General features: G+C 41.4%; 1 protein-coding gene across 1 annotated transcript in view; it reads left to right on the top strand.

Annotated features, from left to right (window-relative positions):
- Window positions 1–22,330, top strand: part of CFAP46 (cilia and flagella associated protein 46) — a 1,240,276-nt gene that overhangs the window by 1,211,405 nt on the left and 6,541 nt on the right. Inside the window, exons 59-60 of the mRNA XM_085606190.1 lie at window positions 445–581; window positions 18,851–18,931. Coding sequence (XP_085462316.1) covers window positions 445–581; window positions 18,851–18,931 — 218 coding nt within the window. The remainder of the gene's footprint in view (window positions 1–444; window positions 582–18,850; window positions 18,932–22,330) is intronic.

Here is a 22,330-nt window from a genome sequence, read left to right on the forward strand (position 1 = left end):
TTTTTACTTCTGGCTTAGGAGTTGGGCGCTCTCCTGTAACTTATTTTGCTCAGTGAGATGTCACCAGTTAGCATGAAATGTAAAAATACAGAGGCAGAAAAAAAGCAAGTCACCCAATGCAGCAACCCTTTCACTCTTAGTCAATGGCCTCCTGCATATTATCAGTGCTCGCTCTCCCATATCAACTTCTCTCTGGCTTTGAGTTGAATATAGCTAGCAGAAATAGTGATGCTTATGAATGCATGGATGAATGGCTTCCTCATTTGTACATTTGTATATGTTGGTTTGGCCTCTTCCTAACTGGTTTCACAATTTTACAAACTTAGAGAAAATGGGAAAGAACCTGTGGAGTCTGTTGAATAACTGTTTGATTTGTACTGCAACATACCCTTTCACATTATAGGTGTTTAACAAATATCATTTGTTGTTTTTGCTTTTTCCTAGCGCGCTGTATTTATCTTTGGAAAAGCCTGTTGAAACTGCAGTCCTGCTAAGTCTTACAGGTGTTCGTTCCATTATGGTCAATCTTTGGCACACAACTCTAGAACAGAATACAAAACGGCTGATGAGCTTGACTGAGAGTAAGTAGCCTTTCTTCCCATCGAATATGTGTACAAGTGTCAAGTCTTAAACAGAACACCCTCCTTTCTTATGCGATTTAGCTTCCTTTGTTTAATTATTTTATTGTGATGTCTGGGAATATTCTAAAGGTGAGAAATCTGTGGTTGAATGTGGTTGAATGGAGTATCCACCAGAAATAGCAGTGTAAGTAACTTGTTTATTTTGACTATCCTGTTCGTCTCCCCTTCCCCCGCCCGTCGCCTTTGGATCTGCACGAAACCAAATATGCCTGCACTGGCTATAACTTGCTAACTGCTTCCAACATTTGATGCAGATTTATTCAAGGGTATGCCCAGGGGTGGTTCCAATGCTCACTGTGCCACTGAAGCCAAACTACACTCCTGTGGCAAGACCCAATCAGGGCAAAACTGGTCTTGGGTTACTTGTGATACAGTTCAGGGAGAAACGGGCCTGTCAGTGTGGATTGGATTGTTCCTATTGAAGCAGGGTCAAGCCTGATTCACATATAGCTGCGTCCAAACTGGGGTGGCATGGTGGGCAAAAGAATGATTGATTGGAATGCTACCCGAGTGATTGCCAGTGGTTAGACTTATTGCCAGCATTCCTCCCTTTACCTTTTGTGTGTTTGCAGATTTATCAAAAACACCAAAGTCATAAGTAAATGAAGGTTTAATTGCCCCCCTCTTTAACTTTCCCCACCAGCACAAAACCTGCCATACCCATAGACAATCACACCTTCCAAGCTTCTGCCAAATGTTGTGCAGTTTTGTTGCACAGTGCCATTGTTATTTCCAATTAAACACTTCCTCAACTAATACCAAGAAAAGGCTAAACTTGCTAAATCCTAGCCACATTTTGTGCAGATTCATAAGGTGCTAAACATATTTGTAAATTCGTATTTTTGATTACCCCTTTAACTTTGCCCCTCCCATTGGATCTAGAAAACCTAAAATTCATACAATAGTTGTAACTTGCAAACTGTTTGCGAAATTTTAATCAGATTGTTCAAAGAATGCCAAAGTTATAAGCAAATGACAATTTTACTGAACCCACCACCCCCATTAAATTTGCTCCATTGTGACAAAAAATTTGACATACTAATAGAAAAGGAATCCATTCAATCTTCAGCTAATTTTTGTGCAGATTTATCACACAGCCACATTTATTAGCAATTGGACACTTGTTTGCACCCCACTTTTTAAGTTGCACCCCCTCCTTGACTGACGTGTATAAAATTGAAAATATCAAAAGTAATTCTGAGTGTCTGCCATATTTTATGCATATTAGTCAAACAGTGCAAAATATATCTGCAAACCAACAGTTGGCTTTTCCACTGTTAAGGTACACAAAAGTCTTTACTCTTTCAAGCCCACCCATCACTTTTTTCAAACACTTATATCTCTGCTGATCTGATTTATCCCAGATCATTGAAAGCATGCTTTATGAGTAAAGATCTACATTCAAGTGTAGAGTGAATTCTGTTTATAAATGTTGGCTCTAGGTACAAGCAACATGGTCTGGGGGAGCTAGGAAAAGGATTTCTTTTTCTCATTCTAGATGACTCCCTTAGAATCCTTGACTCCGGTAACTCCTGCCTCCTGGACTTGTCCACTGCATTCAACACTGTCAACCATCTGGACCTTCTTTGCACCCTTTTTTAAATAAATCTTTTTATTTTTATTGACATGTTGTAGATTACAAAAACATACAGTTGTCAGAACAGTTACTTCAGTTGTGTAAAACAGAGCCATCAATGACAGCATCCCATTATCACCAGTGTACCTCACTAGAAACAATAAGTATTGTTAACTTTCCTGGCCCAAAAACAAGAGCAACATAGTGTGTTCCGATTAGTGAAGACCCCCAGGTGCAACATTGTCAACCTAATCCACTGTCATTGGTGTGGATTTATATGCATTGTCCCAAAGATCCAGCCCATAATAACTCCTCTATTGACCCCATATTTTATAGAATATTCTGGGGCAGCCCCTGCTCATATGTGTAGTACATTCGGCAGCCATATAAAGATCCATCTCTCTTCTCCATTCCTGTGTCATGGGACTCTCCTCCACTCCCCACCAACTAACAATGTCTTGCTTGGCCACAGCCATATCCAATGAGGCAAATTGTAGTTGGGGCCTATTAATATCAACCTCACTCGGGGGATCCCCAGTACAATAAAACCAGGGTCAACCGTTAGTGATACCTCCAAAATCTTCCCCAGCTCTCCAACGACAGCCTCCAATAGGCTTGCATGATGGGGCAAGCCCATATTGTGTGGTAAAAGAAATCCATAACATCCCTGCATGTAAGGCAGTATAGTGTCTTTGACCTGCCCATTTTGTGTAATTTCTCCCTGTCATAGTATATTCCATGCAGGATTTTATATTGGACAAGGCTCAATCTAGCTTTGATGCCTACCTCTCTGGGGTGCATTAGGGCCTCTTCCCAGTCAGCATCCTCCAAGGTTCCCATGTCCTGCTCCCACCTCTCCCATAGTCTACGCAGGGTGTCTGGCATATTGTTGTTTATGGTTTTAACATAATAGAAACCGCCTTTTCTATGAGCTCCTCTTGTAGCAGTCACTCCTCTAGTGGAGCGTTTTCAGGTAAGTCCATGCACGCTATGCCCTCTGCCTGCCATGTGTGGCGCAGCTGTGCATATTTAATAAATTGGGATTTGTGTAGCCCATACTCCTGACTAAATATGGTTTTAAGTTCGTCCTGTTGAAGAATGTCGCCTCTCGTGCCCAAGAGGCCCCAAGCTTCAAATCCTTTTAATTTACACAGTTCCTTAAACCACCCTCCTCCTTCTTTGCACTCTTGAACAACACTTGGGATGTGGAGGCACATCGCCTCATACCTAACTAGCCATTCCGAAAATGTGAAAATGGGCAACTCGTTCTAGAGACCAGTCAGCATACATCAAGGGGTTCTTCAATGCTCGATCCTCTCCTCAACCCTCTTTAACCTCTACCTAGAACCTCTATGTGTGATTCTCAGAAACTCTACGATTCTCTTCCACCTCTATGCCAATGACACACAAATATACATGAAAATCTCATCCCCTGAAGACATTTCTGTCCTTTCAATCACTCTCCTAAAGATTTAAAACTGGATGTCTATCCACCATGTATACCTCAACCCAACTAAAACAGAATTTGTTTCAACCCAACTAAAACAAAATTTGTTTCACCTCCGAAAGCAAATACTCCAGTACAGGAATGGCTATCTTTCCCGCCCTGGATGGATGCCCTGACATTGTCCATTCTCAATTGGCCAAAGTGCTAGATTGCTTGGTATCACCCTTGGCAATCCTCTAAATCTACACAGCCACATCACAGCCATGGCCAAAAGCACACAACATCAACTCAGGCAGCTTTGGGAAATCAGGTAATTTATCCCAGAACAAGACCTCAAAACAGTGTTGCAGTCTCTTGTTCTTTCCAGACTAGATTATGGAATTGCCCTTTTCTCAGGCATTCCCAAAATTCATCTGGGCCCACTGAGAGCAACACTATATGCAGCAGTGGGCTTCGTTATAGGTCTCAAGAAATTTGACCATATTTCCCCAGCTTAACCCTCCAATGGCTTGCTATTGAAGCACGGGCCACATTATAAACATCCTGCATCAATCACAGAGTGCTATACTCCTTTTCACCCTCCTATCCAAACAAGAAACTGAAAATCTCTGGAGCAAATACGTGTTCCAGAAATGCTCAATTCCTGCTCCTAGAACCCTCGCCACCTTCATTCGAGAATGGTACATGAACCAGTCATTCTCCGGTAGTGCCACAAGAATGTGGATATCCTTAGCTCCCTCCCTTCGCCTAACCACCTGAATAGTCACCTTCAAAAAGAACCTCAAGCTCCTTCTATTTGACAGACTCCTTGGTTAATCACCCTCGACTACACTGAAGTACTCCCTCCACTAGGATACAAACAACCTTCGTTATGTGACCCCACCATCTTAATCAATGCTTTAACTGTGTGCGACCTTTGACCAACTGCTGCAATTGTCCTGGTTGCATCTACTGTAACTGTAACTCTCTTTACCCTTGTATCCTGCTACTGTTGTAAAGCGCTCGGATGTCTTTGGGCCAGGTCAGCGCTATGTAACATTTCAAAAAGAAATGAGTAAAAAAGAAAAAAGGTCTATAACATATCACCTTCTTATATTTGAGTGTTTAGGCAATATTATGAATGCTTATGTACCTACTGAACATAACATTCTACTTACATGATTTCTGAGCATTTGAGGCTGTAGTGGTCGCATGGATTGAGGGTGAGATGTGGAAGATTTTTAACTCCCCCAGATCATGCACCCAGATCATGCTTTGCATGGCCAAAGGCTGTGTACAGTGGGTTCACTGGTACATGAAGCTGTTGCAGGTCCTGGATGCAGACCCTACAACTAAAGAATGTTGTGCACAGAGAGCCATGCATAAAGAAAGGATACCTCCCATCACAGAAGAAATGTTTGTAACCACTCTGAAACAGATATAGAACCTCCTCAGTAGGTCCAATTATAAAAAGAGAAAGGATAATGTTTCAGACCTGAACATAAATCTACTGGCTAGAGAGGAAATTGTGTATTTTTCAGAAAAACAAAATTGTCTATCCAAAAGAGGACCTATGTAGAGAATCAAACTTACGTGATCAAAGGCAAAACTGTCAAAGAAAGGTAATTCCTTGATTATATGAGCAACCCAACAGATTGGGTGGTTTACCCTCCCATCTGCCTCCACCAGGTGCATGGGGGCAGAAATTTCACTTAAACACTGGGGATTTTTTATTTTTAAAGAAGGGGTGGGATTGTCTCCTAGGTATCCTGCTTGATCCCCACTCCTTAAAGGCCACAACTGTCCTTTTGTCACCTGGGTAGGAGTGGTGGGTGGTAAAAAGCCCACTAGAAAGGAAATTGGGGTGGGTTTGGCCCACCCTGGCATCAGGTCGCACTCCCAGTCCTAAAGCCCCAAGATTCTTTCTTTAACCCTGGTCCTGAAGTATACACATCCTTATGACAACCAAAAGAAAATTTATTTTCTTTTAGTTGTATTTTTGACATGTGGCGCAGAGAGAGTGTGATGCCATGGTGAATGACTGCACTAATAATGCTCTAGGTCAGCAGGCAACCAGAGACCCCTACCAACCGTGAGCATTTCTAAAACCCAGACACCCAAAGGAATTCAGGGTAGTGTGGTTTGTGTGGACCCCAGCACTTTTTCTTACCCAGTATCCTTAGTTAACAGTTCCGTAACTATCAAAAAAGGGCTCAGCACAAGCGGGGAGGCAAGTCAACTTCAGCGGTAAAATGATTTAAGTCCTAAGTAAAAAGGCCCCCAGCAATCAAATGGCATTTGAATGCCAGCACCCTTGTATTCTATTTTCCCCCTGTTCCATGACAGACGGAATTGCTGCTGTAAGATCTTTAAAGCCAAATGCTATCAGTGAATTTACAATGCTCCTAAAGCAGTTAGGCAAAAAACCTGTGAGGCTGTTAGAAATGAGAGCCTGGCAAGGTTAATGAAAAGGGTTGGATAGAGTCTTGCAGTCTTAAAGCTTGAGGCCATTCAAAGACACAAACCTAGAAATTATGTTAGACTTGCACTATGAGAAGTGAGGCAACAGGAAAGGGGAATAAAACAGGGAAACTCGAATCTCACCCATTCATGCAGAATAAAATTAGCAATTAAACCAATAAAAGGTGGTCTAATCCCAACATACACCTTTGGAAATAGGAGCATCTTGAAATAAGGCTTTACATTGCTCCTAGAATGGTTTTTGGAGACAGTTGCTGAACTGGTACCATCTCCAAACATCTGTCTTGGCAGTAAGCCATATATGTTTCTCTTAGAGAGGACCTGGAGTCGTGGGAGCTAGGGTGAGGCTGCCCTTTGGAAATAGCCTTTTCTGAAGGGTCACCCCATACCTGTTGACTTCCTCATCCTCTGTTTTGCTGTCTTCATTTTTGCTGACTTTACGATTCTGGCCAATTTATCTCTGCTAACCAGTGCTAAAGTGCATATGCTCTGTACTCAAAAAATGGTAACATTGGCTTATCCACAATTGCCATATTTAGTTTACCTATAAGTCCCTAGTAAAGGGCAGTATATGTGCCCAGGGTCTTTAAAGTAAATGCTACAAGTCGCCCTGCAGCACTGGTTATGCACTCACTCAGTAGCCCTTTAACGATGGCCCATGCCTGCCACTGCTGGGCCTGTGTGTGCAGTTTTGAGTGCCATTTCAACCTGACAAGTTAATGTACTTGCCAGGCCCAAACCTTCCCTTTCATTACATATACGCCACCCCTAAGGTAGGCCTTAGGCAGCCTATGAGCAGAGTGCAGTGTATTTAAAAGGTTCGACATGTATTTTAGAGTTTTACATGTCCTGGTAGTAAAGAACTGCAAAATGTATTTTTTACTACTGCTAGGCCTATCTCTCCCATAGGTTAACATTGGGATTGCCCTAAAACATCTTTTAAGTGTATTTCCAATTGGGAATGGATAGAGATTTGGAGTTTGGTGTCTCTGGGCTCACAATTTTCAATCACAGCTTATGCTGAAGTTGGAGTTTAAATTGTAAGTCTGAAAAGTTGAAATTTTCTTACTTTAACCATTCTATGCCTCTGTCTTTCTCTGAATACACGGCTGGATTTGGTGACAGTTGAGCGTTGTGAATTCCCTCTAGATAGTCACACAAAGGGAGCTGAGGTGTGATATTTTCATTCTGATGGCCTATCACCAGGCTGATGGGCCTTCCTGAGGTAGATTGGGAGGAAGGAGCTGACACTTGCACCCCACACAAAGAGCTGCATACACCCCTGTAGTGAGTTTTGGAGCCACATGAGGAAATGCAGAGACCGTGTGATCATCAGAGGCCTCTGAAGTCTCCCCCACTTCAAAGGCACATTTGAGTATAAGTTCTGGACCTCTGACACTACTAAATCAAAACGTTGGAGGAACCAAGGACATTCTGCCTGGAAGAAGAGCTGCTATGCTGTAGAAGGGACTGCCCCTTTGCTACCTGCTCTGCTTTGTTGGCCTGATGCCCACAACTTCTGCCTGGGAGTGAGAAGGACTAGACTTGTTCTCTCTATCATTGAACCCAAGTTTCTCCAAGGGCTTGTTGGCTTGCCTTCTGTTCTCTGAAGTCTCAAGGCCACAAAAGACTTCTTGCAACTCTGCTGTTGGACTTTGCCATCTGTGAGTCCTACCCTGCCTGAGGTGCCCCTCCAGTCCTGGGTTCTGCAGCTGTTTTTGGCAAAAATCAATGCAGTGACGCCTTTGCATCGATCCCAACTGATGCAGTGCCAATTCGACAACGATGCGGGTCTCGAATGCGAGGTTCAACGACGATGCAGCGCCGATCCAGAGAAGCCACTCTGAGGCTCGACTCTGATGCAGCTCCAGCCCCTCGACACCAACTGTGAGGCACAACTGCAATGTATCAACCCGACTGAGTGAATCAGAACTGACGCAGGGAGTCTTCGACCCAAACGCTTACTCCATACAAGGTACTATTTCAGCAGGCCCTGCGTTGGTCCTGTAGCCAGCCTGCCCTCCATGGAGGTCTGCCTAAACTTTGAATTCACCCCAGTCTAGCCCGACCTCAAGTAACCTTTCAGGCCTATTGATTTCTAAGCACTGTTTTGGAATTTAATCATTTTGGCCATGTTTTACTCAGATACATATTCTCTATTATTCGGTGTGGAGTCTTTTTGTGGTGTTTTAACTGTGTTACTATAATTTAAAAGTTTCACAAAAACTTTACACATTGCTTCTTAAGTTAAGTCTTACTGCTCTGTGCCAGGCTACCAGACGGTGAGCACAAATTCAGTTAGATTGTGTATCGGACATACCCTGACTAGGATTGTGGCTCCTGCTTGGACAGGGTGTATACTCTGGCAACCAGAAACCTCCATTTCTAACAGTGCCCATCTTGTTTGCACTCTTTTTAAAGTAATCAAAAGTAATCAACATAGGGTAATACTAACAAAAGGTGTTTGAAACTTACATCAGCACTAGAGAAAAGCGTTTTTGTGTCTGTTGTTTCTCGCATGAATAGCATCATTCTCTCATTTTCTTTATCTTAAATGTTTCTTCTTTAATTTTCTAAGTTAATAAACATCCAAGTTAAGACAGAACACAATTCCTGTTGGTTTCTCTTTTTCCAAATAAAATTATTGTTGATTGTATCAGTCATGCAATGCAGTTTTGCCTTTCGCCAAATATAGAGTTCTGATTCAAGAACACAATTATCTTCAGTTCTGCTTTCTGCCTATACGTGTTTCTTGTTTCGCTTCTTCGGGACATTACTTATCAACAATAGCATCTAATGTGTTGCCATATATGTACATAATCCAAATTGGCAAAATCGCTCAATACTTCTCTTTTAATCGACTGAAAGAGAAGGAAAAAAAAGCAAAGAAAAAGTGGCATTTATCACTTGTTTCGCCTCTACTTAATTCAGTTTAATTCTATATGAGATATTCCCCCATTCATTTTAAATAATCCTTGTGAATTCATACATAATTGTTCAGTTATCCTGTCTAATTGTATGTTTGTATGATCTTAATTCTTTACACCACAGCTAACTGTCATTAAAGATATACGAACAATTTATTTGACTATGAAAAAAAACTTTCCAATTTCTATGTAATGCCAAACATATACACTGGATAAATTATCCCTATAGTGCTACTTAGTGAAACTACATGATGAGCTCGTACATACTCCAGTGTTCACCCAAAATTTATCAGAACCAAAACATTTTACGATGTGTTTTTTAATTTCAAAAACTCTTTCGGGTAAACACAATGAGTATTCACATAACCCCATTATTACTCCTTCTTATACTAATATTTAGTTGTATATTTGTCTATTCTTGTCTAAAGAACCAAATTTACATTTCTTCCCAAAATTTACTTACCCAGTCCATTGTAATTGAACCTTTTCAAGCAAGGTAAATTAAGTAAATGTTTTTGCGCATTGATGTACACAAATAAAGAAAATTGTAAATGTGTATTTTCATTTAGTAAGACAATTTTTGAGCCATTCATAATCTGTCTTTTGAAGAGTGTAGACCTGTGGACTATGTTCTTTATTTTTTGCTTAAAGTTTGAAAGTTCCCATCAAAGCAATCCTGTTTCATGGGTCTTTGAAGGAGCTTCGACCTACTTCACAAGATCCTTGACAAGATCAGCAGCAATATCCAACTCCACAATGTCAGGGCTGTTGAAATAGTGTAAGAAGTTCCAGAAGGCCAAAGATGTCCTAGTTCTGGGATTTTGTTCACTCTTAGCGTGCATGAAGATGAAATGCACTCTTTGCGTTTGCAAAGTATACTGTATGCAGCTATCCCCAGAAAAGACTGGGTATCGGTAATCCTAATAGCTAGCTACTATAGCCCATCACATAAAGATCATCTAAAGGAATGCATTACAAGAGTACCTCAAGCATTAGGGGTAAACAAGAGGACATGAAAAGTCATGCATACTTCAGCCTTTAGAGCAGGGCAGAGTTGTTTGAGGTCCTACTGGTGCTGGGGCATGTGCATGGTACTTGTCAGCGCCGTACACATGGTGTCACAGATGACATAGTAATTACTATCATCATTGCCATTACTAAAGCTGCGATGGGTGTTTGGTATCTCAATATTGGAACTGGCAGGAAGCCAGCTTTTAGCCACAGAGAATACTTGATATAGCCAAAATACAAACATTGCGGGCTCTGGTGCCAGGGGTGCTGAGCCTAAGCCCCTGTCAAAGGTCATCCCTAGCATCTAGAACACTCTTAGAACAGCCTTTGGCCTTGGCCAAAGGGTTTCACAAAGGTTTCTTGTTCTGGTCAACAGTTGCTGAGTGAAAAACTCACAAAGGCCAAGCTCGAGAGGACCTATGTGTAGAGGTCTTGAATGCAGGGTTTGGCTGAGCCTTGCCTACTGGACACGTGAGAAGGCTTGATATTTGGGGCTATCAGCATTGAAACCAAAATATATTGACAGTTGAGCCCTGTGACGAAAGACCTCTGGGCATAAAAAAAAAAAATATATATATATATATATATTCACTGAAAAAACCATAGGTTTCACACGTTATAGTTAGCTGGACATTTCACTCGTAAAAAACCATTGAAATTCCCCCGTTATGGTTAGTTCAGGTAACTATAACTCGTGCGACCGCAATCCACTGCTGATGTCACATATTACATCACTGTATTCACTAAGATACTGTTAATAAGTCAGTTATACAATTAATTTTACAAAAAAAAGCATCCATTTAGACACTTATTTACCCATTTATTCTTCCATTAACCTTTATATATACATATATAAAAAATATTTATTTTACAGAAAGACACATATTCACTGGATGTCATCAGTGATGTAATATGTGACGTCATCAGCAGTGGATTGCGGTCGCGCGAGTTACAGTTACCTGAACTAACTATAACGGGGGAATTTCAATGGTTTTTTACGAGTGAATTGTCCAGCTAACTATAACATGTGTGAAACCTATGGTTTTTTCAGTGAATTTGCAAGGTTTTTTAAATGCTAATTCCTAACTATAACGTGTGTGAAACCTATGGTTTTTTAAGTGAATTTGTAAGGTTTTTTTAAATGCTAATTTATGTATGTATTATTATATTTTTTATATATTTATTTTACAATAAACTACCTAAGTATATAGTTATAGATTGACTGTATCCTGTAATATGGAATGGCTCAGCTTTTTTTTTTTATTTGGATAAAGTTGAACAGCATAGTTAATATCTTCTATAAAATTATAAACAGTTTAAAAAAAAATTTTTTTTTAAGGTTTTTCAACGTGCGCGCACCGTGCACGCACCCCACGATTTTTGTAAAAAAAATAAAATGTTTTTTTCACCCTTCGGGGTCCTTCAGGGACCCCCGGACAAAGGCTAGGGGGTCAGGAACTCTCTACCCTGCCCCCTTTTCACGTTCTCCACCTTTCTTTTTCAGTGCCACACACAAAATGGCATCCGACACTTCCTGATTTCGACCAATTTGAATGTTGCCTGACATCTAACCACCAATCAGAATTACGCTCGCGCACGGCACGGTGCGCGCACCGTGCGCATATAGATATTTATGTACTTTTAACTGCAATTTTCTCAGGAACTACTGAACAGATTGACACCATATATGCAAAAAGCACAAGCGTGACCTGAGGACTACCTCTTTGCCAAATTTCTAGTAATTCTGGTCAGCCGTTCGGGCTGTACCTTCGACTAAAGGTCCTATGGGAAAATGCATGGGGAAAACGTGTTTTCGGACCCCCCTTTTTTCTCAGCCCCCGCTTGACGAATCACCCCGAGACTTTCAGGGTAGGAGCTGAGCGGAGCGCCCCATTAGTTTTGAAAATTTCGTGAGGATTCGTCAACCGGCGCCAAAGTTATTCAAAATAGAATTTTCAGATTTCCGTTGGGAACTCGGTCCTAACTGTAACTATCTACTGGCGACCGCCAGTAGATAATATATCTTCCACTTCAGGCTGAAGGCTGGACTTCTTGCCCAAAACCCGCTAGGCCCAGTAAAAATTACTGTACTTAGCGCACTTTCTTTTCATGTTAGGTCCTGACCACGGGGAAATCACTGTGCCTAGGGATGCTAGGTGTCGCCAAAGGTTTTGTGGCGTAAACTGATTGCTCATTGAGGCCTGAGGTGAACACAGTGACTGGTAGCTGGCATCATCAAATTAACAAACTTAAACTATTGCTCCCTCTTCTTTCTGCTAAGAACTGTGTTTTGATGAAGTCCACGGAGCAACTAGGTAAGTTTAAACTAAGTTTATTAGCAATTCCAGGATACAGAAGCCAGAACTGTCCGGCTGTCAGAGGAACTGCTCCAGTTGCCATCCAGTGGAACGTATCCCCATGACAATATAATATCATTTTTTTTCTCAAACACCATATCCCATATCTACATGAAATAAATAAGATAGAAAGTACTAACATAAAATAAATCAGAAACAAAATATAAAATACGATCACATCATCAAACCCAATGACCATACCCTGATTTACAGCACTTTGAACTTATCTCCATTTCCATGCTAAGAACTTCTCCCAAGAAGAGCTGTGAAGGGTTAAAACAAGAGACAATACCTTTTTATCCAGCTTCCATCCTGGTGACTGTTCAGATGACTGCTCAGGTGAAGGCACCTTTTCCAAAGACCTGCTTTTCCACATTTTGTTTTGGTGCTTGTTCAGCTCCTTACCATGTTCTTTGCCCCTGTGCCAACATTCCACCACTTTCCACCTTTAACTCTCACTGCATTGCCACACACCTTTTGTACCACCATGGATTTACTTGACCCAGTATCCCATTCTTTGCAAAAATGTTTTTTTTTTCACCGAACCATGCCCCCAACACAAAACAATTGTTGTTTGACATGTGTTCTTAAATCATAGTTTTGTTTTTGTTTCCTTTGTCCTTCAACCGTTCTGAACAAGAGAGCCTCATCAACCCCTCTTGTAACATTGCCACTTATAGATCTAGACAACCAGGCTGGGTAAAGAACAGAGGTTGGTGACCACCCAGTAAGTAAATAAAAATGAGCTACTTTGGTTACTGAGTGTGGGGTGGTGCAGTAAAACCACTACATTGATCTACTAACATTGATCTACTTGCTCCTTCAACAATACACCCATTTTTATTGGCCCACTTGATGCAGTCAATCATCAGTCTGTTCTTCCTTTCTACCAAACCATTAATTTGTGAGTGATAAAGCGAACTCAAGATGTTTGACACATGACTCATTCAAAAAACTTTCCATCTGTGCACCTACAAATTGATCCCCGTTATCAGAAATTACATTCTGGGAAACCCTCACTAGTAAATAAGTCTCTCAGAAAAAACACCGTATTTTCTTGAGTGGGCGTGGAAAAGAATCGCACTTCTGGCCACTTTATGATGCTCCACCAAAACAAATTCATGCTGGAGATGAGGGGGTAAAAAATGTAATGGCCTACCATATCAATACCCTCTATCAGCCAAGGCTTCTCAGGGAACTGAATGGGTTGTAGGGGTGGTGTGATCACCTTGAGACCTTTCTCTGCATGGCTACAGACAACAGATCCTTTCACAACTGAGTCAATCTCCTTATCCATGGAAGGTCACCAATAATGAGCTCTAACCCTCCTTCTTGTCATAGTAGCACCCAAATGCTCCTCAAGTGAACAACGCATCACGAGGAGACAAGAAACTGGGAGAGACATTACTAAGACTCCATCCTCCATGGATAACTCCTCTGCAATCTTGCAGAATGGCTGCAACTCTGAATAAATGTTTATTTTCTTGAGCCAACCATTCACAAAAAATCCTTTTACCTGTCCCGTGATTACATCCTCCTCACAAGCATTCCTTTACTCCACTTTAGAACATGCTCTGAGCTCCACAACATCAACAGCCACAACCAAATAGTCCTCTTTGTTGTCTTCAGGATCTGCATCATGTATGTCATGTACTAGCAACCTATAAAGTAAACCTGCTGTAACATTAGCTTTACAGGTATGTGTGCATCCTCAAATTCATATTGAATCCGCTTAGTGGTAAAACGGGCAATGTGTAGTGTGGTATATTTTACCTTTCTGCCATTCATAATTTACACCATTGGTTTGTGATCCATTTGGAGAACAAATCTTCTTCCCCATACATAATAACTGAACATTTCTATAGCCCAATAGCAGGCTTACAACTCTTTTTGTATGACTGAATAATTAATCTACGGTTTACAGTGGCCTCTGGATGCAGAGGTTATGGTAACGTCCCCGCAATTAGTCTTCTGGGTCTGTATGGCACCCAACCCATACTTACTCGCACCTACAGTAATCACGAATGGAAGATTGGGATGATACAAACCTAAAACCTTCATATTAGTCATTTCCATCTTAACCCTGTCAAAGGTTTCCTGACACAAATCATCCCATAAAAATTGAATTTTCTTTAACATGTTAGTGAGATTTTTCATTTTTGTAGCATATCCTGGAACACATTTGGAATAGAACTCACACATCCCAATGAATAAAAGCAGCTCATCTTTGTTTTTCGGATTAGGACATTCCACTACAGCTTTGACCTACCCTGGCGAACTCCTTCACTTGCTAATTTATGCCCTAGAAACTCAATGTATTTTTTTCCAAACCTCATATTTTTATTTTTAACCACAAGAGCTCTAGCTGCAAAAATCCTAAGAACCACCTTCAGAATCTTATCATGTTCCCCTAACCATTTGGCATAAATCAACACATCATCCTAAAACACCTCAAATCCTTGCACCTTCCCCAACAACTGGTACATTATGCGTTGATATACTGACACTACGGATGCCAAACTGAATAGCATGCAACAAAATTGGAAAGTGCCAAATGGTGAATTTAAAGATGTGTAATGCCTGAATGATTCCACTAACACTCCCTGATGATATGCAGTAGACAAAATAAATTTTAGGGAACCCAGTTCTCCTAATAATGAACTTATTTTGGATAAAAGGTGTGAATACACCCAAATCTCTTTTTTGAGAATCCTGAGGTCCACACAGAGCCTCAACTTAATACTGCGCTTTCTAGCTACAACTAATGGAGACAACCACAATCTTGATTCAACTGGCTCAATTACCGCTTTAATCTGTAATGCGAATAGCTCTTTTTAACATAATTTCTCAAATTAAATGGGACTGACCTACTCTTTTGCTTCACTAGAATTGCACATTGTTTCACTTTGATCTTGTGTCTGAGTCCTAAAGTTTTACCTAACCTGGGGGCAAAAACATTGCTAAATTCTCCTTCAATATCATTAGTCACAGAATGATCTTTAACAACCAGCACCTACTCACTAGTGCCTGGCATAAGTACCATACAAAACAGACCCTGGTGGAACCACCCCCAAAGTTTTCAGACCTTTAATAGCTACATAAATGTTAACTTGAATGCTGTGTCCTTTAAACTCTAGTACATCATCAAAAAAGCCTTCCAAGTCAAATTTTCTGCCTTCATATGATACCAGTGACCGATCAGGAGGGAACAACTTTCTGCCACACTAGGTCTCCCAAACAATTCCGGCATAATAATAGTGATCCTTGTGCCAGAATTCACCAACAGATGCAAATGCTTGACACTTACAAGGACATCAACATATGAATCAACACATTGACTGGGATCACCACACACAATAGTATCATCTGAAACAACCATAGTCATATCATGAAACTCACTGATGATCTGTTGATCCACCAAATCCTATCTGTCCTCCACTGCTACACTGCTCACTTTAGACTCTTGACATTGATTGGCCTGACATACTTTTGCAAAGTGACCAACCTTTGAACATCAGCGGCACACTACGTGTCTAGCGCAACACCGATTTCCCCCTCTACCATGTGGGTAGTTGCCGCACCTGAAACAAATAATATTTTGTCTAAAAAAACTGTTATCATTGGAACTTGCATCTTTGCTTACATGTAATTTGCCCTGGACAGCATTAACACCCTCTGTCAGTGTAGTGGACTCATCAAATTTTTTCAGAGGTAGCTTGGACAATTCTATGCTTTTTGCAACTGATGGCATCTATGAATGTGAAATTGCCCATTGTGAGTAGCTTCTGTTGGACATGTTTATCGGATCAGAGAACAATGAATTGATCCCTTACTAGTTGATCTGTAAAATCACCAGATTGGCACTGTGAACACAACTTAGGCAAAAAATGTATGTATGCATCAACATTTTCGTTCTGTGTTTGTGTTCTGTTAAAGAATCTGTGTCGCAATACCACTAAACTAGGTTGGATATCAAATCGTATTACTAATTTTTTAGCCACTTCCTGATATTCTTCCAACTCCTCCCCCCTCCGCAAGGTCTACTTCCGGAAGATGTTTGAACACCTCCCTCCCTTCAAACCCATAAGAAAATTTTAGGAGAAACTTTTTCCTTTCAGGTCTGTAACACGATGCACCTATTGCACCTAGATACATCTCAAATGCATCAAACTACTGCTTCCATTGAATTGGTGGACTACCTGGAGTTTCCAAAAAGGGTGGTGGAGGATTCAAAGATTGCATAAGGGTCCTAACACATTTCCATACTCTAATAACTACAATTCAACAACCATACGTATCCTACACCTACAGTTCTAGTGTATAAGTGCAACACAAGCAAAGCTCCTTCACAATCATCCACTATCCTTAATAGTCAAATAACAAAATGGTGTGCGTGTCACAGTCACTCTGTAGATTGAGGGCACACTTTGTATGCAGGTATAGGTGTGTGTGCCACTGTTATTCCATGGAATAAGGGCGCTTAGTATGTAAAAAAAGTTTCTCTAGAGGAAATACTTGTGCACTGTGAATCCACCTCCCAAAACTATTACCAGTGTGAGGTAAATGTTGGTTCCCAAACTAATATGGCTGCCCTTGTGAGCAAATTAAGTTTAATGGGCAAAGGGACTTGTTAAAAATGTTTGTGTGCCTCCCCCCCACCAAGCTTACCAGTCCAAATGTATAGGGGGCATACCTGAATTCCAACACCAAAAGATACATGATAAGTTCCGTAGAGTATGTGAATACAACCTACGATATCCTCGAACACAGTGGCATATGCAGAAGGCTTTAATGCACAATACCCAGACCGTTTCAAAATGGCGTCTGAAGGCTGCGTTCACAAGTGTTTCTTTGGGCGATGGGGCTTGTGTTGTTCACACATGCTCTGTGCAGCCCACTGAGTATTCCTATGCATGGCAGCAAACAGCCCCGTCCGTTGAGCACGCAAATCCTCCTCACCTGCCATTCAGATGGTTGCCGTAGCGGCCTGCAGACGATGTGTAGATGAACCCAGCAATTCATAGGCTCAGCTGGGGATCACAGCGCAGCAGATGGTGTAGGATGCCCCCAGAGCTAACATCGTGATTTTTATGATGCATTGATTGTCAGCAGTGGCGTCAGCGCTTCTCTAAATGTCATGATGAAGTCCGCGGACAAACCTAGTACATTTAAACTATGTTTTTGAGCAATTCCAGGATACAGAAGCCACTGCTGTCGAGCCCTCAGAGGAACCGTTACAACTGCCATCCAGTGGAAGGGTTCCCCTCTACAGCTAACAAGCATAGAATCTAAAGACATCAACATTCCTATGACTACAACAAACAGCTTTTTAATAATGGAGTGTAGCTGTGAGCCCACTTAAATTATTGCAGTCTTGTATATGGTGGGCTTCCTAAAATATTCAGATAGAGTACAGTGAGCTCATAATTCTACCCTTCGGGGCTGTCTTGGGCTCTTGTAAAAGGGACCATGTACCATCAGCACATAGATTACTACTACTGTTGATAATCGTATTACATTTAAATCACTGTGTCTGATTTGCAAAGGCTTTCATCATCAGGATCCTCATTACCTCTATTCTAAGAGCTCTGCATTCATGAGTTACAAATAAGCAATACAAACTTACAAAATATTTGTGAAATACCATGCCTCCTGCCCTAAAATGTGCTTCATATTCAAAGATTTCCGAAATAAACTGTATAAGATCAGCGCCAAGAGACCCCCATGGTGTAGTAGTCACAATGCAAATGTGGTCCATCAGTGTCCTTGATTGACCGTGGTGATATAATTTGATACATCATGAGTGAGGTGCCGAGCAGTACTCTGGGGAGATTTATGATTGCCTTGCTCTTTCATCATGACTTGTGAATCTCATTGCTTTTAGGTCTTGTCTTTTAACCATAACCTTGCTTCAAGTGAGTTTTTATTTAATCGTAATTTCATGTTTTGCCTTCCGAGTAAAAAAACTAAAGAAATAACTTCACTTCAACAATTTTTTTCAGTGTGTTGTGTGACATTACGCTTATATTTTTGATGCAGATCACATGAAAGAAGCAAGTTCATTGAAACAGAATTATTAGGAAAAGATATTGTGCTTTGCTAAACACATTCTGTCGGTAGAAGGGAGAGATTGTTGAAGCTGTTCTTTAGTGGACACTGACTAGAATTAGTATGTTCAGGTTTTGTTTACTTTTGATGCACATTTGTAAATCTGTGCAGAGTGGGTTGGGACTGTCAGTGCCATAAAACATTCCATCTGAAATATGGGTATTAATACCACCGTATGTTAAATAAATGCCGCCAAACATAAAATACACACACATGCATATACACAAACGCATACTTCAATAAATATAATTGTATCTGCTATCTTCAGTTGATTGATTTTTTTCTCCAGAAAACTAAATGGTTGCTCCTCATTATTATTTCAGATTTGTTAGGAATTGGAAAGACCACTGGTCAGGCAATGCAGAATCTGAGAAAGTTTGCAGATCCGCAGCCACAAGAGAAAAGTAAGCAAAGTGAATCGATATACAATGCATATAATGAGTTGTAATATAATTGTCAAATGCAAATGTACGCACCTGTCCTTAAAGACTTGAAATTATGCCTCCTTTTCATTCTCTCAGGAGAATTTTAGCAGCAATGTGGTGTTGAAACAAAAAATATTGAAATACAGTTTTTCTCCCCCTTCTTACATTCCCTTGATTGATGTTTTAATTGTAATGCAACTGGCCAATATAATCAAATCAATTGGAAATCGTTGTGTTGTTTGTAAAGAACTTTTGTCATGTACTCGTTTCGAATTCACGTACTGTATGCATTTGCACTTTTATGTTTCTAATCGCTGAAATAATGTTTTACGATAGATCGAAATCCAGTGAATGTCCTGTCCTTGATGAGCCATAATTTTGATAAATGGCCCGATTCAGTAAGAAAACCAATGCACTTGCTCCTGCAGATGTATTCCTAAGACTGGGGTCAAATGTTTGGAAATCACATTTCTCAGTAGTACGCCTTGTAAACTGCCAGTTAGATGTTTCTATCCCTATTTCTGTGAATTCCGTCTACAGGTTCCCAAATGCAGAGTTATTCAAAGGGTGTATTTGTGGAGATGCATGCGGCTGATGCACATTTTGTTTCTTGTTTTATTGACAATACAAGCATTTTCCCTATAAAAAAAGTCCTTTCAGCTATGCCCCCAAGAAATTTAGAATTGTCCGTTCTTTTTCTCACCCTGAAAGGAGTTACTCCACCCCTTTGCTGAAATACATTTCCAACCATTTCAAGTTTGGGAAGAGGTTGGCAAGTAGTTTAATGCCAACAGACGTGCAAGTTTATAGGTGTTCATAAACTTTCCAACCTAACCTTGCTTTCATACTCACCACCCTTGCTTGAGATACTACTTTGTGATTGTATGTAATTGGTGCATACAATTGTGCCGTTGTTTAGACCTAGCGAATATCCTTTTGTGGGTTCCTAACAGCCATAAACCGAATTGTAGCTGTCAATATCTTTGTGCATCGGGTGCCAAGTGTTCTTGTTGTAATTTGTGTTCTCGTTACAATTTGTGCTTAGTGTGGTGCTGTGCAACTGACGCTGTGTATCAAACAGATTGCGTTCACGTCATCTAATTGCGCAACCTAAGGGATCTCACTATGCCAGACAGCTTCATCTGCATTTCAGGCTGAAATACTGATGCTATCTGGCGCTACCAAATGTGATGAGACCCTAGAGCAGAGCTTTCCAAACTCTGTGTCGGGACACAGTACCGAGTCGCCTGCCATGTGTGGGTGTGTCGCGCGATGACTGTGCGTGTGCCCGCCCGAGCGTGAGTTACCAGCAAAAAAATCCCGCCTATGCCATTAGGCAGCCAAGTTAACCCTAAGCCAAGGTTACCTCTTTGGTACGACGAGCCTTTAAAAAATGCTTTTATACAGATGCAATTTCTTATGGATCTCGGGGGATACTGAGTCTGCGCTGCCCGTCGGTTACACACTGAGATCTCAGTGTTGGCACTCATCCAGCTGTATTATTTTGCAGCACCTAGAAAAGCTCAGACCAAGCTGAAGAACGAGGTAATAATATTGAATTCGTTCCCTGTTGGGTCGCTGGTCTCTGCGCGCACAGGCTGCAGCACACCCAGTCCTTCCTGCTGCCCCTACCGGCTGTGACAGTGTTTCTCTCTGTTAGTCCCCCGGCCACGGCACCTCCCGGCCCCCCTCCCAGCAGAAGAAAGGCCCCGCACGAGGAGCGTGAGCAGGGAGCGCGCCGGTCACAGCGCCTCACACGTCAAGCGCAGCAGTCATGAGATGTGATCAGAGCTCAGTCCCGTGACGTCTCGCAGGCAGGAAGGCTTGTGGAGACCCAGAGGATAGGCCGTACGATCGGAAGGGGGTTTGTGCACGTGCGCGCGGTCTGACAAACACGCACGTGTATGTGGCACTGTCCAGCAGCAGAAAGAGGGGCGGGTGAATGTGACAGTCCGCACAGAGATAGAGAGGCATGTATGTGCCTCCATCAGCGAGCAGAGCAAAACACGCTGTGTATGTGGCATCGCTGGGAAGCAGAAAATGGCATGTATATGTGCCCACGGCCTCCGAAAAGAAAAAGTGGCATGCGTATGTACCACTTTCTGCGAATAGAAGATGGCACCTATATGACCCACATTGTAGCACTAGGAAGAGTGGTCTGTGAAGGACCCACTGGCTGCGAACAGAGAGGCAAGTGAAAGTGTTCACCGCCTAGCATCAGGAAGAGGGCATGTATATGTGTCCCTGCATGCCAACGGAAAGATGGCACGAATATGCGCCAACAGTCGAGCATGAGGAAGAGGGGCATGGTCAAGACGCACTGTCTGGCATCTGATAAAATTTGCTTGAAAATGCACCATTTGCCCACTTTTTTTTCAAACCACCCTTAGGTGGTTCAGGCTAGCTTGCTCGCTACACTTCTTTACTGTGTCGCAAAATTATGTATGTCTAGAAAGTGTGTCACCAACATGAAAAGTTTGGAAAGCTGTGCCCTAGAGTATTAATGGCACTGCAACACCTCTCAACTCCTTTTTTGATGTAATGAATCACAATGCTCACAAGAGTTAAGACAGTAGTTCCATTATTGAGGCAAGTAGTTTCATCACTCTCGTTTTCAGGCATGTGTATACTTTTACAAAAATCTCCAGGTCATCCAAGTGCATAAGAAAAACTCAATCAAGTTATAGATGAGCAGAGTACAAAAGGTCTTATCACGTTTTCCATTGGTCTCAAGGTTTTTTTACCAAAAAGTCCCAATAAATCCCAAAGGCTGCTAGCACTTTTACATGCTTCAGAACCAGTTTAACAGTTAGCGTTATCCGAAATAAAGAAAATGTGAAAGTTGCAGCAATCACTTTTGTGGTTTTTCAGATGCAATAGAGTATTGTTAACATCCAGATACATGTCCATGGACAACTGATACAAAATACTTTACCTGTTCCAGAGGGGTTAAAGCTGCTATAAGTGAGACTGCCAAGAACAGGCTAATGTCGATGCTGGTCTGTGTTGGTGTGGAAGAAAACCATCTAACTCTGGCTTCGTGCAATTTCCGGCCTCTCAATGCACAAAAGACCTGGTTTTTGCTCATTAGATTTTAAAATATTTACTAAGCTAAATATTTTGTATTTTTAAGACTCATTTGCTCTCGTCCCGCACGCAGAAGTTCTCCATCTCAATTAAACACAGGTGCCCCCCACGATAAGATGGTTTTCATTTCCTTAGCATACTACTCTTTAAATGGTACACAAGCACTGCTCACTGTTGAAGCTGTTTGTCCAGAAACTGCCCATGTAACAGGCCTTACCACATCCTGGGCACTGTTTTCAGCAGCCTCTATAAAATAGTACTTTCTGATATCAGATCTTTTTCTCAAGAAAG

The sequence above is a fragment of the Triturus cristatus genome, chromosome 1_2, assembly GCF_964204655.1.
Source record: "Triturus cristatus chromosome 1_2, aTriCri1.1, whole genome shotgun sequence".
Taxonomy (NCBI): Eukaryota; Metazoa; Chordata; class Amphibia; order Caudata; family Salamandridae; genus Triturus; species Triturus cristatus.